At 36.3% G+C, this 16,723-nt stretch overlaps 1 protein-coding gene across 27 annotated transcripts in view; it reads left to right on the top strand.

Moving 5' to 3' along the window:
* The window catches only part of NRXN1 (neurexin 1), a 1,055,762-nt gene that overhangs the window by 466,031 nt on the left and 573,008 nt on the right, over window positions 1-16,723 (top strand). For all 27 annotated transcript variants that reach the window (XM_074331970.1, XM_019719348.2, XM_074331968.1 and 24 more), the window contains one exon: window positions 12,340-12,723. In XM_074331970.1, the coding sequence (XP_074188071.1) occupies window positions 12,340-12,723 (384 nt within the window). The remainder of the gene's footprint in view (window positions 1-12,339; window positions 12,724-16,723) is intronic.

Raw genomic sequence — 16,723 nt, 5'->3', positions numbered from 1 at the left:
ATGTTTTTAATCAGACTTTATTACAATTTAAAACATAACTGATTAGATCAGGTGGGCATCTGTTGGAAGTTCAAAGTGGTAAAAAATACCACACTTCAGATCAGAGTTGTATTTCATTCACTTGGAAATGAGATATTTTTTAACTATATGAAGAAATACATGGTTCATATCAAAATTTTAGTAAATGCGAAAGAATATAAAAAGGAAACTAAAACCACCCATGTTTTATTTGATAATGATGATTTGTACCTGGATATTTTTTCCAGCCTTTTTTTTTTTTAAATATAGTTTTAAATTGTAGCTGATAATACAACATTAGTTTCAGGTGTACCACCTAGTTATTCGATATGTATGCACCTTACAAAGCGATCACCATGATCAGTCTATTAACCATTTGACTCTGTTCTTAAGTAGTGATGCAATCTAATTAGTTTCTTTAAGTTCCTTGGATAACCCATTAAAATCAGGATCAGACAAATACCTTAATTCTCAAGCAGAATAAAACCTACCTTTTCTGTTTAACTCTTTAATTCATCCAAATTACCAACAGTTTATTAACTGTCCTGTTTATACACTCATTGGGAAAAGGACAAAGCAGAGAGTATCTAATGTACAGAGTTCAGTGTTGGATGAGCAGAAGAGAGAGATGCCTTAAGAGTGTTAAGAAAGCAAACAAATAAGTCATGAGATTTTTGTTGGAATCCAGTGGAAGGATTACGTTAGTATGCTTGGTGGTATTTTGATGGTAAAGTACTTTTCTGTGATTACAATTTCAGATTACTGAATTGGAACAAACAATAAAAAAACAAAGTTCACTCACTAAAGCAAGATTTGCCTTTTACTAAATTAAAAAAAAAGTGAGAGCTCATATTATGTTAGCCAAGCTCAAGGGAATTTAATGTAATTTTAATAACTGCAGCTATTAATATTTTATATATAGTATTTTAATTAAGTTCTATATTTGCACACTGCATTGGTTTCATATAAAGCAGCTTTTTCAAGATTGAATGAATACCTATACAAGCTTTTATTTTACTTAAAGGACATTTTTGAGTTAGGCGGGTGAAATACAAGATTTATAGCTCAGTTAAAACTAAGAAACATAGAATTTCAAGAAATAATGCTTTTGACTCATTTTTCACATCATTTATATTCAGAGGCAATATGAAAATTACTCTTAATATAATGTGAGGGGACTGATAAGAGGGCAATATGGGCTGCTTTCTGAATCATGGACAATGAAGGTCATATCTATTGATTTGTTTGGTATACTCCTTAGCTGACATTTAAAAACATTTAATGAGCCATATTTTTTCTGTTATTAAAGTAGAGGGAGCCCAAGCCTAAGAGTTATTTTCTCTATTATTACTAAAGTAAGTAAGAATAAGAGTCATGGTCATTAATTTGATGCTACGTAATAACTTTTGGTTATCTTGGTTGGAGACAGGGTTAAAACTGTATTTGGTAGATAGACTGATGGTTTTTTTTTAATATTCCCCTAACAGTTTATAATGGAAACCCGTGTATGAGAGGCAGTTTCTTATTTATGTCTATATACACATATCTTAGTACTTTATTGTGCAATAGCAGTTTGATAAATATTTGTTATAAGAAAAAATAAAGAATAAGTACATGTGATGGGCTCAGAAACAACCCACCCCTAATAGTCTATAAATAGTAGCATCATTCTCACATTTGAAGAGTTATAGCAGGGCCACGACCCTGAATGCACCCGATCTTATCTGAAGAGTAACAGTACTCTTTTAGTTGTAAATGCAAGGAATTCCACACTGCTTCCTGAGAGCAGTTTACACAACATAGGATAATAGTTGTTGTACTTCTTTTAAAGATACAGTGACATCCTCCAAACCCAGAAGTCCAAATAATAATAATAATAATAATAATCATGATAATGAGGAAGTTAAACAATTGTTAGAGAACTGTGGTAAGTCTGGTACAGAAATGACAAGCTTTTATGAGAACAGGACTGCTATTCCTGCTTGCTCATGAGATTCCTATGTCATTTAGCCAACATGTAGGTAAAAGAAAATTAATCATGGGGCGGGGGGGAATTCACTCCTTTCTGAGGACAGGAATATATAGTCACAGTGAGCAGGCTAGTGAACAGGGAAACAGTCACCAGGATGTCCATCTTTTTGACGATTTGCCCTTCAGTCTTTGTTCACTAAAAGGTAGGTACATGAGCCCCTTGTTTGATGAGAAATAGAACCTTCTTTTGAATACTTTTCTAGAACTTCATTTTTAGCACAATTAATTATAATTAGTTATATGTCTTTTCTATTCTGTGACTTGGAAAAGACAGAAGCACTTTAAAATACCATGCTTTGACCATTTCTGTTTGGCCACAGCTGTTCTCTCCATACAATGCAGCTTCTTCCATTGCCTGCTTAGTCTATGACCAGTGACACGGGAGACCGAGTGGGCAGAACCATCTGTGGCCTTTTCAGAGTCTGTGCTAAATTGGCAAAGGAGGGACCTAGATTGGCAAAGGAGACACAAAGTGCAGGCATGGTTTTGTGGACCGGAGTGTATGACTTGAATGCCACAAAAGATGGACGTCCTTCATGGATAGCTGCTCCTTACCAGAGCAAATCCCCTAAGTTGCTGCTGAGTTAATAAATTTGATTGAAGAGAATCACTACTCTGCAAACTTTGCAAGACTTAAATTTCCTTACCAGCCCCATCCACCCTTTCCCTCACTTTTGCTCCCAAACTCAACACGAATCAGCTGCCCATGTATTTAACCAAAGTGTGAATTGTGTTAAAACTAGGATAAGGTTAATGACTGTTTTCTTGGGGCAAGGATATTATTTAAATTTGTGTTAAGCTCTTTGGCTCAGTCAAGGGTACCCTCTCAAGTATCTGTACAGCAAACTGCCAGTCGTTTTTTTTGTTTGTTTGTTTTGGTTTGGTTTGGTTTGTTTTTTTCTTCTTCTTTTTTTGCAAGCCATCGTTACACAAAGATCAAAAAGAAAACTCATTATTTTTGTCAAAATCTGCTTGTGTGCAGCAGGGTACAGCAGATTGTATCAGTGGTTATTCATGGGCAAGCCTACATTTAACAGCTAAGAAGCCATTGAGATTTGAATTGAAGTCATAGAGTTCCAGTTTAAGAACTGGAAATTATAGTGGGGAAGGCACGAGGCTCTCTCCAGAGCACATAATTAGAGGTTTATAGTAATCACTGTTTGATGTGAACAGCACTTCCTAGCTATCTATTACCAACACTGATTTCTGTGTATACCATTCATGAATCACCACACTTAGACATTTCTCCTTGAATACACCGTTAGACGGTTTCTCTGTTTAGGTCTTGATTTGAACTTGTCCTCTGACTATAAACATTCCTTTCTTGCCTCTACCTAGTGGCTTGTTGCATACATTGAAATAATTTTCAGTACATTTATAAGACCTTATTTTGTATCCATGTCCATAAACCACTACCCATTAATAGATGTCGTGTCCCATGTGACGAGGTTTGTGGGAAGCTTTCAAAAACCCTTCCTCCTTTTTTTCAAATTTCTGTACTACCTTTTTTCCTGTATCTTTTTCCTCAGTTTGTAAAGGTTTTAAAACTGACCGGATTAATCTCCACGTATCCCAGATGGTTACTGGGAGAGAAACTCCTATATGATGTAATTCGCAGAGTTCTGTACCAACTTTTCCCCATGTTTTTATATCTAATGTCCCTAAATTTGGGAACCAAGGACAATGAGTTTCAATTACTTGGAGAAGCTCCTCTAATTTCTGATCTGACACTCGAGCTCCTCCACCTCAAGAAGGTGCTTGAGCAAACAAATATAAGGCCTATATTGGCTATTAACATTCCTCATTATGTACAGAGAAAGGGATAGAGAGAAAGAAGACTTGCTCTCTGCACGGAGTCACATGCCTGTCTGGCCGCATCCCTCGGGGGACTGTCAGGTCCGCCGTAGCTAAAGGTGCACCCGTATAAATCCCAGGCCTGGTTAATGCTGTTAGGCACTAAGTCACCGTGTTGTCTTATGACGAGACCACGGAACTGAAGATTCGGGCCCACACAAGCTCCGTAGCTGAGGCCATGGAGCTATAAACACACACTCACACATTCACACCCTTGCACACAGAAGGAGAAAATTCCCCTTTTTCCCTTGGTTAAATTCTCCAGGAGTTACCCTACTTTCTTCCAGTAGTTGTTGCGACTTCTCTCGGGCCTCGTACCGTGAAATCTCTTTGAAACCTTTCTGTATTCCGATTCAAAGTCGACCTTCCTTCTTGAGCCCCACAAGTGAGTCCCAAAATTGGACCCCAGAATTCAGGGGGCCCCACTTTGGGCGCCAGATGTCGTGTCCCATGCAATGTGGGTTGTAGGGAGTGAGGAGGGCGGCGCAGGGTTAAGAAAAGACAATCACCATGAACAGAGTTAAGCGGGGGGCCAAGGGACCCGCAGCCTCAAGGACTGAGCACCTAATTGGCCTGTGCATCAGCTTTTATTAGTTAGGTGGGGAAGTAAAGGAGATAAAGCTTGTCAATCTCAAGATCTGTGAATCCCATACATCATAATAGGAAATTGATTCAAGCCAATCACCCTTGCCTGCAGGCAGCTGAACTGTAAGTCTCAGGATGTATGTACTTCCCCAAGGGACACAACCTATATGCATATGAATAGATGGAGAGCACACCATTGAATCACTTCCCTTGCAGGTTTTGGGAAGGAATGTAGCCACAGAGGCAGAGGCTTTCCTTAGCTGGGGGAAGGTGAGGACTGTGCCCACCTCTATGAACCCCGTGGGTTCTCATGTTGGTCCCCACTCGACTGTGCCTGGCTTGAGTTGTCCCCCCCATGGGGAATCTTACTCGTCATTGGCTGACCAGCCATCTTTTTGGGGCCAGACATGGAGACATAAGGTGCAAACACTAAGGTGAAGCAAAGTCACTGAAAGGATCCATCTCACAGACTCTCCTTTCTTTGGGGGCAGGTACAAGGAGACAGATGGGTAGGCTGCTGCGTGGCCACAGATAGGAAGACTGAAATAACTTATCAATAATTTATCAATTATTTGACTATTCTAATGACTAGGTGGATTCAGTTTTGCATAAAATTGTTACATTAAATTGACGCTTGGCTTTAAGTATTTTTTCTGAACATGTTAAAAAAAAAAGCCATCTACTGTCTTCTCCCTGCTCAAAATATTTTCAATTTTGCACATTTTTCCGGTCTTTGCTAACATGTACATATATTTTATACAGCTGCAATTACAATATAAACATATTTCTTCAAGGTGTTTATTTAATATGATGCCATAAACTCTTTTTCACTCAGACATATCTAAGTAACAACATTTATTCTCTGGGAATTAAGAAAACTGCATCTGAGAATCAAAGCATAGCTTTGTAGTCGTGCCTTCATAAGCTCCCAGGCTTGTAGGACTCAGTGTGTTAACTTGGCCATAGAAAAGAAAGTCACTGAGACAAATATCGGCACTGCCCATCTAAGAACTGTCCAGGGGATGTGACTACCTCACCCTCACCGTAGCGATAAAAGGCAGGTCATCTTAATTGAGATCAGGGTGTCAGACCATCCTAGACTAATATTTCTACACATCGCCTTACCTTATGCACTCTCCTTTTTTCGAATACATGTTCCCCACTCTTTTGATTAAGATTTAGCTGTCATTGTAAGTCTGATTGCACTTGAGGGATAAAATAGACCAGTGCTATAGATGTGCATGTTCAGGTTCCTGTAACAATTACATTTCCCATCATAAATGAATGAATAAGCATTTGGATTATAAGTCGGGATCTCATATTGACAGAGCTACATAGCAAGCATTCAGTGTGCTGTGATAGTTAATTTCTCGTAGAGAATTAATTATTTGGCATTCTTGTTTTATACATCGGTCTTGTGGGCTTCGGTAAATGCCAGTTAAATCCTGAGATATAGAACCTCGCTCTCTAAATCTACCAAATTTCCTTTCTGGCCCTACCAGGCTAAGGGGCAGACCCTCGGCTATGGTGTCAGTTGCACCCTCAGGAAATAGTCAGTTAGTTATCTAACAACACCCAGCCACAGTGACCCTCTCTGTGCAGTGCTGAGTGGAAATTTGTGGAACTTCTACAAGATAATGTTTTAATTGCTACAAAATATATCACCTGATTGATACTCACTACTTTCCACCATTGTGTATGATCATTTTTAAAATTCACGTACACATATGTTGCTGTGAGTGTGTATGTTTCTTTGTATGTGCGTGTTCTTAATACATGGCAGGTATGTAACATATAAATACTGTGCCGCAAAAAGTACATACATGAAAAGTTTTCATTTGCCTCACACTACCCTCACCGATTCACTCCATTCTTCATAGGTAACCACTAAAATAATTTAGTGTTGAAAAATTCCCAAGTATTTTCCTATACATCAGTATATCTATAAATACATTTATACATATAAAATAAATGCAGAGCTTCCTTTTTACATAAATGAAATCATTTTTCAACAATTATTGGGAGACTGAGACTTTATGCCATTTTTTTTGTAGTGACATTATATATCCTTTAGTTTGAACACATTGATTTGTATTTACTTAGTCACTTCTCTATTGATGGTCATTTAACTTAAAAAAAAATCACTGTTTTAAACTAATTTATAAAAGAAGTTTTCATATTATATCTTTATGCATATTGGTCAGAATTTCTGTAGCACAGATTCTGAGAAATGGAATTGCTGGGTTAATTGAATTTTCAATTTTGAAAGATAATGACAGGTTATTTTACTAACAAGTTGTTTCAGTTTACGCTGTATAATATACGAGGTGCCCTTTCCCTTCAATCTCGCTTCTCCGTAGAGATTTTCAAAATTTTACATTTTGTCCCAAGATTTATTTCTTCACATATTGATTTAATTCCTGAAATTCTTGGCTCGTGGGTGAATCCAAGTAAGCAGAAAACACACAGTGTTAAGCAGAAGACAATATTAAGAGTATATTTTTATTTTGTTTTCAACTAAAGTTTATTTCAGTTCCTATTATATACTTAACATGATGTGTTGTTTTTTTTTAAAGACAGAAAATTAAAACGGAAAGGAGGGAAATAACCCCACTGCTCTAAAACTCCCATTGTTAATATTATGCTTCATTTTTTTTAACTATCTATTTTATTGGAATTCTATAGTTTGCATTATACCATATAGTCAATAGTTTGTTATGCTTTTATCACTTATATTATGCCTTTTTACTGAGTTGGAAGTTGTTAGTGGAATATGAATTTGACAAGTACATTTGTCGGTTTGTGGGGTCTAATTCCCTTCTGCAATGAGAGGTGAATCAAAACAGATAAAAGTGATATCTAAGCAAAACATTGTTTTAAGCAGTAACTTCAAAATTTTTATTCAAAAAGGAACTAAAGTGACCATCCTGTCAATTCCTTTATTTTGCATAAGAGCCACATTGAGGCCTAATGAGTGTCTTATTTGGCTAAGCTCGCCAGCTAGTTAGTTGCAAAGCTAAAACATGAAAATTGGTTCCCTCTGGGCAGGCAAAAGCATTTCCCATTACAGCACACTGTTTTCTACCCCCTTATTTCCCAGTCATTTAAACTTTTGCAGTAATTTAAACCTTGAAACCAAATTAACTTACTTTAAATCCCACCTTTACTTCATATTTCTTCTCATCCTGTAAGCTAATCTTCTAGAAGTGGAATAGCCAAGAAAAATTGGATGAAAATATAGTGGAAACTAACAGGTTAGGAATACCAGACCAAATTGTAAAGTTGATTTCCATTTTTATGACTGAGAACTGTTTTCAATAGTTTTTCCCTGGATTCTTAAAAACTGAAACATAAAGCACTGATCCAAATAAGTCCCCAACTATGACTACCATCTACAAACTTTAACAGCTCAAATATAGCAGTGTTTACATAAAATGCTTATTTAATTTACTAGAAACTTTAAATGTAATTTATAGTGGAAGAAGGTAGAACATATGAAATAGTCAAGCTATTCCAAAGAGAACATATCAGTATTTATAGTTCCTAGAAAAAAATAGAGGGATCAACCAATAATATACCCAGAGTTTTGTTTCCTCTTAAAAATTAATTTGCATGTGGTCATACTGTAGCCTTTGGAAAATTTTCATTTTCTGTTGATTTATACAGCTGTGGCAACTATTCTGCTGTTTTTAATTATCAATGAACAAGGTTTAAATATTCATTTTAAATTTTCTTCGTAACTACTGCCTTCATAAGTCAATTATAACAAAATAGGCATTTGGGAACCTTAATATTGAAATTTCACTATGCTCATGCGTAGGTGTTAAACTGACTTAATGAATTTAGTGATACTGCGGTGAATCTTTAGCTTAGGTGAAAATGTTCTTTGATGTATGTCAATAATAATATCATTAAGGAATGTAGGATTCAAATCCCTTATCAGAAATGTGTGTATTTCAGGACATTTGCACATGTGTAGGCTAAAATATAAATATCTATTTGACTCAGTAATAAAATTTAATTATTTCTAATAAAGTTGTTAGTCTGTTCATCTTCAGAATATAAAATAATTGTTTCCATTTCACTTAAATTAGTTCTACACCCCCCCCCCCTTTAATGCCATGACTTTTATAAAGATTTTCTTTTAAAATCTAAGTGCATATGGGTTGGCAAAGCATGTAAAGGAAATAATAGTTGATTTTCAATCATGGTTGTTTCATTCTATTATGTTTGTTTGCAGAATATTCTAATGGATGGTATCTGATACGTGCATAGGCTCAATGTGACTCCTTTACTTGAATCTGGGGCTAAATTAAAGTTTTAGTTCCCCTTGGACTGTATTTCAGTTGAAGGTTGGATTATATTCCTTTTGTTTTCTTTCCCATCTTTCATTGCTTCTTCTTCTCATGAAAACTCTAAAATTGTCTATTAAAAGTACAATAAGTAGCTATGGGGAAAACATCCTTATTTTTATGATAGTAACCTCTCAATCAGTGTTATGTAAACTGTGGGTGACAACCTGTTAATTGGTCCTAAAGTTAATCCAGTGGGTCTTGTCTAGCATTTATATTAATAAAATTGTACATTATAATAAGAACAAAATGTCAGAGTGCCTCAGAGGTAGTAGAGTTAAATATTTTTCTGTTAAATTGTTGTTTCAATGTGTGTGTGTGTGTGTGTGTGTGTGTGTGTGTGTGTGTGCAAGTGTGTTGCAAGCGTGTGTGCCTGTATGCACTGGGCTGTATGTAAATCTATGAAAACTGTGGATTAACTTTAGGTGCTGTGACCAGAAAATAGTTATAGTGAATATCTTTATCTGCCCACCACAAGTACATTCATAAAAAACATTTCTGAACTTTCTTACACTACTTTGCTCAAAACAGACACTAACACATCATAAATAAAACTCCAGAGATCCAGTCACTCCATTCTCACTGTCAGACAAGCTATATGTGGGTGAGTGTCTGAAATACCTGGCAGCAGTTTTGCCCCTGAGAGTGTAGAAGCACTGAATATACAAACTACATGTTGTACTGAGCAATGGAACTCTGTGGAGGAGACGAGAGAGTGGGTGTGACACAAGCTACTGAATTCCCTCATCTCAGGAATCCTCCAAGCTTCCCCTTAATGTCAGACTTAGAACATCATGAATAAAGACAATATAGTTTTTCCAAGTGTTTTTTTTTTCCTTCTTCCCCTGAGCTGCATCAAGCTTGTTGCATGAATAAAAAAGGACATATGGAAAAAGTTAACATGTTTTTAAAAACATATTCCCATGCTTGTAAAACTTTGTTGTTGTTCACTTGCTCTGTGTTGTTTAACAATTCTCTCTCAATATTACATAGTTATTTCGAGTAAGCCTTGAACTAATTGGAAAACAGGATGGCACAACCTCTCTGTTTTATTTCATAATCATAAGTCACTGTGTTCACTGCATACAACCCTTCGCTTTCCACATGTAGTATATAGGTGTTTTTTTTTTGTTTGTTTGTTTGTTTTTAATGTTTTCCTTTCCTTTTGTCATTAGCACTCATTCTTTCTCATCATTTTCTAACTTACTTTAACTGCTGTAGAGGGTAGGGATCATCTGTTAATTCACTTCTTAGGGCATTTTGGACAGTTAAAAATGCATGTAATGAAATTCTATTTGGGGGAGAAAAGTGTCACCATTCTCTCTCAAAATTATGTATTTCATTTCCCCAAGATGGTGTTTTTTTTTCTAAGTAGGATTATTTTTCTAAGTAGGATTTTATGGTGCCTGCATGTCGCTAAATGAGTTTCCTTCTGGATACTTGTACAAATGTGCACAGTAAAAAAATGAGTACTTTGTTGTCTTCCCTTCTTGTTGCCACCTTCTGAAAACCCTATTATACTCCCCTCTTTGGAAGGCCAAAATAGCAATGCCTTTGAGTGTTTCTCCCCTAGGAGCCTTTTTCATTTCTTTCTCTGGTAGTCTAGAGAGACAAATGTCCTCGTAATGACTTGGCTCCCTGCACAGTTTCTGTTAGTGGCTCCCATGCCCTTCTCCCTCACAAAGACAGATCCTGTTACACTCTCCATATGGAGAAATGCCCCTTCTCCTGGGATTTGGAATGATCCTGGGCATAGTACAGAAACCAGTTGCCCTATTGTCCTTAGTTAGACGCACCTTTCACATTTATCACAGGCATATTTTTACTTGGGTCAGGCGTTAGGTATTCTGTAAAGCAACCAAAATGCATCTTCCTACCCAACCTGTGTCCACACTGTACTCTCCCTGCGTGGCCTTACCTCTGTACCCATCTTCTGTCTTCAGGCCCCTCTTGCGTGTCTGTGCCCCTCAAATTCCTGAGGCTGTGTCAGCAGCCGGCATGGCATCAGACATTTTCTAATCCACTTTCCCTCTTTAGACTCTTCCTCTTCTGCCTTATGGTCTAGACCTAAAATATAAATCTGGGATAGTCTGGTAATGGGTCAGTGTGGTACATTTTTCAGGTATCATAGTTGCATTTTTACAAAAGCTTTCTGGAGATAAAATATTGGTGGAATTTTGAGTAATCTGGTGGTGTAGGATGGAAGTGTTGATTAAAAACCACCTTCTGTCTTTCATTTTTTTCTTCTTTGACTAGATTCTGTAAATATATGTATATATATACATACATACATATATATATATATATATGTATACATATATATATATATATATATATATATATATATATATATCTTTTTTTTTTTTCCCCTGTGATTCTCAATCCCATGTGAATATCTACTCTTAATCTTATGCTTAGGGCGACAGTTCTTGTATATTAATAAGCTAATAGAATTATTTTCCTCTTATATTTGGAGTGAGGGGAAAAAACTTGTCACTTTAGTTAAGTAACTATTTTGGTTTTTAAAAAGTAAACAGCCAATTTGATTTGGTTCTTGTAATTAATTATGATACACAACATTTGTGCAGTACTTATCATAAGTTAGACTTTACTAATATTATTTTATTAAACATTCAAAGCAACAGTATAAGGTAGGTCATATTATTGTGCCCATATTTGGTATGAGTAAACCGAGATCTTAATGGTTAATCGATAGCTTCATATGATTAAGAGTGATGCAGTCAGGTTCTGACATAAATAATCTTCAAAATATTATGTTCAATAAGACCAATCAAGTCAGTTAGAGATGAATACCATAATTTCCAGATGCATACCAGCTTTCAAAATGAATATTAACTAGAGAGAGTCTGACTTTATTCCAGAGAGTAATATATAGAATGTCAGTTTCTCCTGTCTTTCTTTCTTGACTGTAGAGTGATGTAGAATGTCAATATCTCTTTCCTTCCTTACTTCTTTTTTTTTTTTTTTTTTTTCCTTTCTTTCTTCCTTTCTTGGCTGAGCCGTTAGAGACTCACAAACACTCCTTGTTAGCTGGTACACTTTGGTTTTTATTCACAAAGTCAAATACAGGCATACCTCAGAGATATTGTGTGTTCAGTTCCAGATCACGGCGGGAAGAGAGTATCACAATAAAGTGAATCACAGTCTTTTTGCTGGCAGAGGGTCTTGCCTTCAATTAGTTAAAAAAAAAAAAAAAAAAAAAAAAGCAACATCTGCGAGGTGTAATAAATTGAGGTGTGCCTGCATCTGCATCATCCTTTTAGTTATGGTCTGCCTTATTTCTAAAGTCACTTAGTTCCACAAATTTTCGTTCATTCCACTGAGAAGTACAAGACACTAGGAATAGATACAAAAATTAAAAATATATCTATCTATATCTGCCCTCAAGGAGTTCACCCTTTGGCAGATGAAAGAGAGGTGATATTTAGAACATGTTGCACTCTTTAAAGACCTATGTGTTCTCTCATCTTCCCAACAGGTACCATTTCTGTCAACACGCTGCGCACACCCTACACTGCTCCTGGCGAGAGTGAGATTCTGGACCTGGATGATGAGTTGTACCTGGGGGGCTTGCCAGAGAATAAAGCCGGCCTCGTCTTCCCCACTGAGGTGTGGACTGCCTTGCTCAACTATGGCTACGTGGGCTGCATCAGAGATTTGTTCATCGACGGCCAGAGCAAAGATATCCGGCAAATGGCTGAAGTTCAAAGTACTGCTGGAGTAAAGCCCTCCTGCTCAAGGGAAACAGCAAAACCGTGCCTTAGCAACCCTTGCAAAAACAATGGCATGTGCAGGGATGGGTGGAACAGATATGTCTGTGATTGTTCTGGAACAGGCTATCTTGGCAGGTCCTGCGAGAGAGGTAGGATTCCAAAAACCAAGCAGCCGACTCCCCTGAGTTGAAAAGTGTATTAAATGTTGACTCCCAATTGAAACTGACCGTGCAAACAGAAGTTATGCTCTGCTGAAGCAAACTCTGTGAAAGCCGAGCAGCCACACCTGATGTGTTACTGATGCGTCCTTAATGATTTTCGAAGGACCTGATTCTGGGAAGACACAGCTTTTTAAGTATACTGTAGGAATAAATATTTGGATATTTTGTATCCTCTAGGTCATGGGCCTACGATGTATAACAGACGATAACTACTTTCTATTTTGCCCAGTTTTTAAATATCAGGACACTAGGAGGTAAAGAAGATATGAATTAGATATATTTATGGCATCCAGTGCTAATATCTGTGCCAAAAAAATAGCATTTGAAGCAAGCTAAACTGTAAGTTGCAACTTCCCTGACACGATTGCATGAGAAATAGGTTAGCCTGCTCATTTCACTTCAGTCAACTTGCCGAAGTTTGGAATTTGAAAAGTAAGGTGACTTTAAAGCATCCGGGTTATACCAACATTGTCAGAAATGAACCCTAATTTCTAAGGCACTTACCTTTCCCTCGGACCTCACTGATCACACGTGATTCATTTACATGTTTGACGTTAAGGCTTCATGTCTGTTGAAGCTCTGAGCAGGTGCTTCCATTTCCATCTCTAACAGGAGGCAAAGCTACATTTTTATTTTTATTTTCCACTCCCATTAGGAGAAGAATGAGGGTTAAAGGAACAGTGAAGAGTGATAGCTGCCGCAGTTCATCTGCAGACCAGACTAAAGGAAGACATAGAGCAAACAGGTCTACACGTATCCTTCCATCGACCTAAGAGTTTCAGATAAATGCTTTCGACTCTATACCCATTGCCACTTATTTTTAGCAATGGAACAAAAAAAATCAATATGAAAAAATATTGATGAGTTTATCCATTGTCCTCTCAGGTCTAAATAACATTGCTCTATTTAGATGCCTGAAAGTAACTAGCAACTATATTTTAAGCCATGCATATTTAGGTGTGTTTTTTTCCCCTCTTCATTTCTGAAATAGTTTAATTCATTTATTTAATTTAACACTTTCTAGAGAAAAAGTGGTGATTTTCTAGACTCCAAAGTTGAAATGTGACTTAATGAGGAGATTCATCAACTTACCAGCTCTATCATTTAAATTAATATATAAATCTTAATGAGGAGATTCATCAACTTACCAGCTCTATCATTTAAATTAATATATAATTAATAAAAATAACTTAATAATCTGATAATGATCTTAAATTACCTCCCAAAATATCATCACTGTTGTGTGTCATACAATTACATAGATCAATAGGTGGGTGTTTTAATCACATAGATTCATTCATTCTCCTGGTACCTAATTGCAATTCCTGTGAATTGTCATTAGAGGTTAGCTATTTCTGCACAGTTTTCATTTGTAAGGGCTATAGTCTCTGTATATTTTCTCCTCTAATCTTAGTTTACTAGTTTGTATAGTTTGGTTTTTAGGAATTTCCAAAAGGGGTCAGCAACAGTAACAGAGTGACCAAGTTCAGACGATGTATTCCAGTTAGGCATAATGTCAGATTAACACACCTGTATGATTTAAGATTTAGTGTTCATTTTAGTCACTCAGAGCACGGTCAGACTTTCTGATGCCTCCTGCTTAAGTGAAGCTAGACAAGGATATAACTGAACTGTCACCCGAATTACAAAAGCCCGCAGTTAAATATGCACGGTGTACCCCCCAGTGGCAGTGTTCCGCTACTACAGATGGCAGAAATAAAAAGAATTCTTAGAGCTTTCTGAGCCAGAATGCGCGGCTCTTTATATATCGCAGTAATTAGAAGGAAGGGTAGCGAGCATATGCACATTTGCAAATGATAATTTAATAGCAAACTTCATCACTGGAATCTGGCATACATTTTTATCTGACAATCGGCTGGAAATTTCTACAGGTTTCTTTATCTCCAGGTTGGTTGTGTGTTGAGGAGAAAATGGATGTTTCTGTGTGGTTTTTGTTACTGGACTACCCAGCATACTGTGAGAAGTCTTTGCTTTTCAGAATTAATTTTCTTGATCACATTATTGCATCTCTTGAGAAGAGGGTGATGCAGGATGCTTGTCATGCTCAACACCACGAAATTTGGCTTCTGTCCCGTTCCCAGCTGTGCCCTAGTTCAGTCAACACAAGATCATGCCCAACCCTTGGGGTTTCCAACTCATAAGAAAGGGCTTTCACTGTGGCTCTTCTCCAGATACTCTCTAATAGTATACGGTTGTTGATCACCTAAGAGTTGACTGGCAACTCTTGAAATTCAAAACAAAGGACACTTACAAAGTTTTTATTTTGCTATTATTGAGTAATAATTGATAATTTATAAAGATAATTTTCCAAAGCAGTTAAAAAAGATGTTCAAATTCACGAGCAATGCCGCATGGGGAATGATGTTGCAATCACATTCTCCATTAAGCAAGCAAAGGAGTTTAGAAGAACAGAGTGTTTGCTGACTTAGGAACATAGTATTTCGTTTTATGTATATTGATCCCATAAGGAAGAGTAATATATAAATAATGTTCAATGGAATATAAATTAAATGCAGCACCTTCCCTCCTGCTTTATTTTTTAATAAAACTGAAAATTTATAGAGACCTGTTCATACAGAAATTATTCGTGGTTATATGTATATGGTATAACCAGAGGTCTACTGTATACTTGTTTGTTAAAACTCTAACAGATGGAGGGACAGATGTCAGAGCAATATAATTTGGCTCCCTGTCTGATTTTCATCGTGGATCACAACATGTGACTGCCTTTCAGCAAAACGGAGCACAGGTGTACACTTTAGACTGCAAGAAGGAATAACACAGGAAAGCAAATCTATCAAACTTAAAGACAAGGGGGAAGGAAACACAGGAGACAGAGTTGAAACTTTTTCTCCCCCGTTGGGAAGTATTGTATTGAAATTAACCTTTTAAAGGACTCTTGTATTCTAAATGATAAAATAATTTTACTAACGTTAAAGGATGATGCCAAATCGCATAACCTTCAAATGCCAGAATGTTGTTTACCATTTATTTGGCAACTCTAGACGACAACCTTGTGCACTTTCCATTTCTTGTCTAATTAAACATTAACTCTAATTGTGAGGAATCCTTTAGGCATTCATCTGTCATTTATCAACAAGTTATTTTCATATTGAGAATTTTTTAAATTGCACTCAGGGGCACACGAGTTTTATTATTTTACTATGTTATGCATTCCTACAACTTTGTGGAGAATGTTAAAGGCCAATGATTCTAATTATTTTTCTACTTTGGATTGTGTTTCATTATATATATATATATATACACACACATATACATATATGTATATATCATTATCAATCCTCTGTATTTTTAAAAAGATGTTTCCCCTACTTAGTTTTCAATCAAATTAAGCTACATTTCATAGAAGAATATGACATCATTTTAAAAATATGATTATTGAATAATAGAGACCAAATTTACAGACTAAATAAATAGGAGAAAACTAAAAATGTTTTAGTCCTTTTATCTATATGAAACCACAGTAACTGAGTAACTGATAATGGCTTTTAAACTTTTATTCAGGTTTTGTTTTATAGGTAGGGACAATGATTAGCTGTAATTGAAGAAAAGAAATAGTAAAGATCAACTTTCTTTTAAGATTATACTAGAAACATATTTTCTGTTTTTTGTTGTTGTTTTTTCTTAGAGTTCACTACAACTTTAAAATCACGTGATAATGATGTTTTGAACAATGGCTATTAGATTTTTTTTGCACTGAACTCTGTCTCTTATGATATTGCTTCCATTTGGGAAACTTCTTATCTAATAGGAAAAATATGTGATATGATGTAGAACCATAATATTTTAACAGGATTATATTTTTCTCCTCAGTGCTTAGGTCAGTGACTAGCCATGGGACACTCGTTTTGGTACGCAGACCCCTTTCCTAACCTGTCTTTTGCAC

The sequence above is a fragment of the Rhinolophus sinicus genome, linkage group LG05 (genome assembly GCF_036562045.2).
Source record: "Rhinolophus sinicus isolate RSC01 linkage group LG05, ASM3656204v1, whole genome shotgun sequence".
Classification (NCBI taxonomy): Eukaryota; Metazoa; Chordata; class Mammalia; order Chiroptera; family Rhinolophidae; genus Rhinolophus; species Rhinolophus sinicus.
The sequence above is the reverse complement of the archived record's forward strand: the minus strand, read 5'-3'. Positions and strand labels throughout refer to the sequence as shown.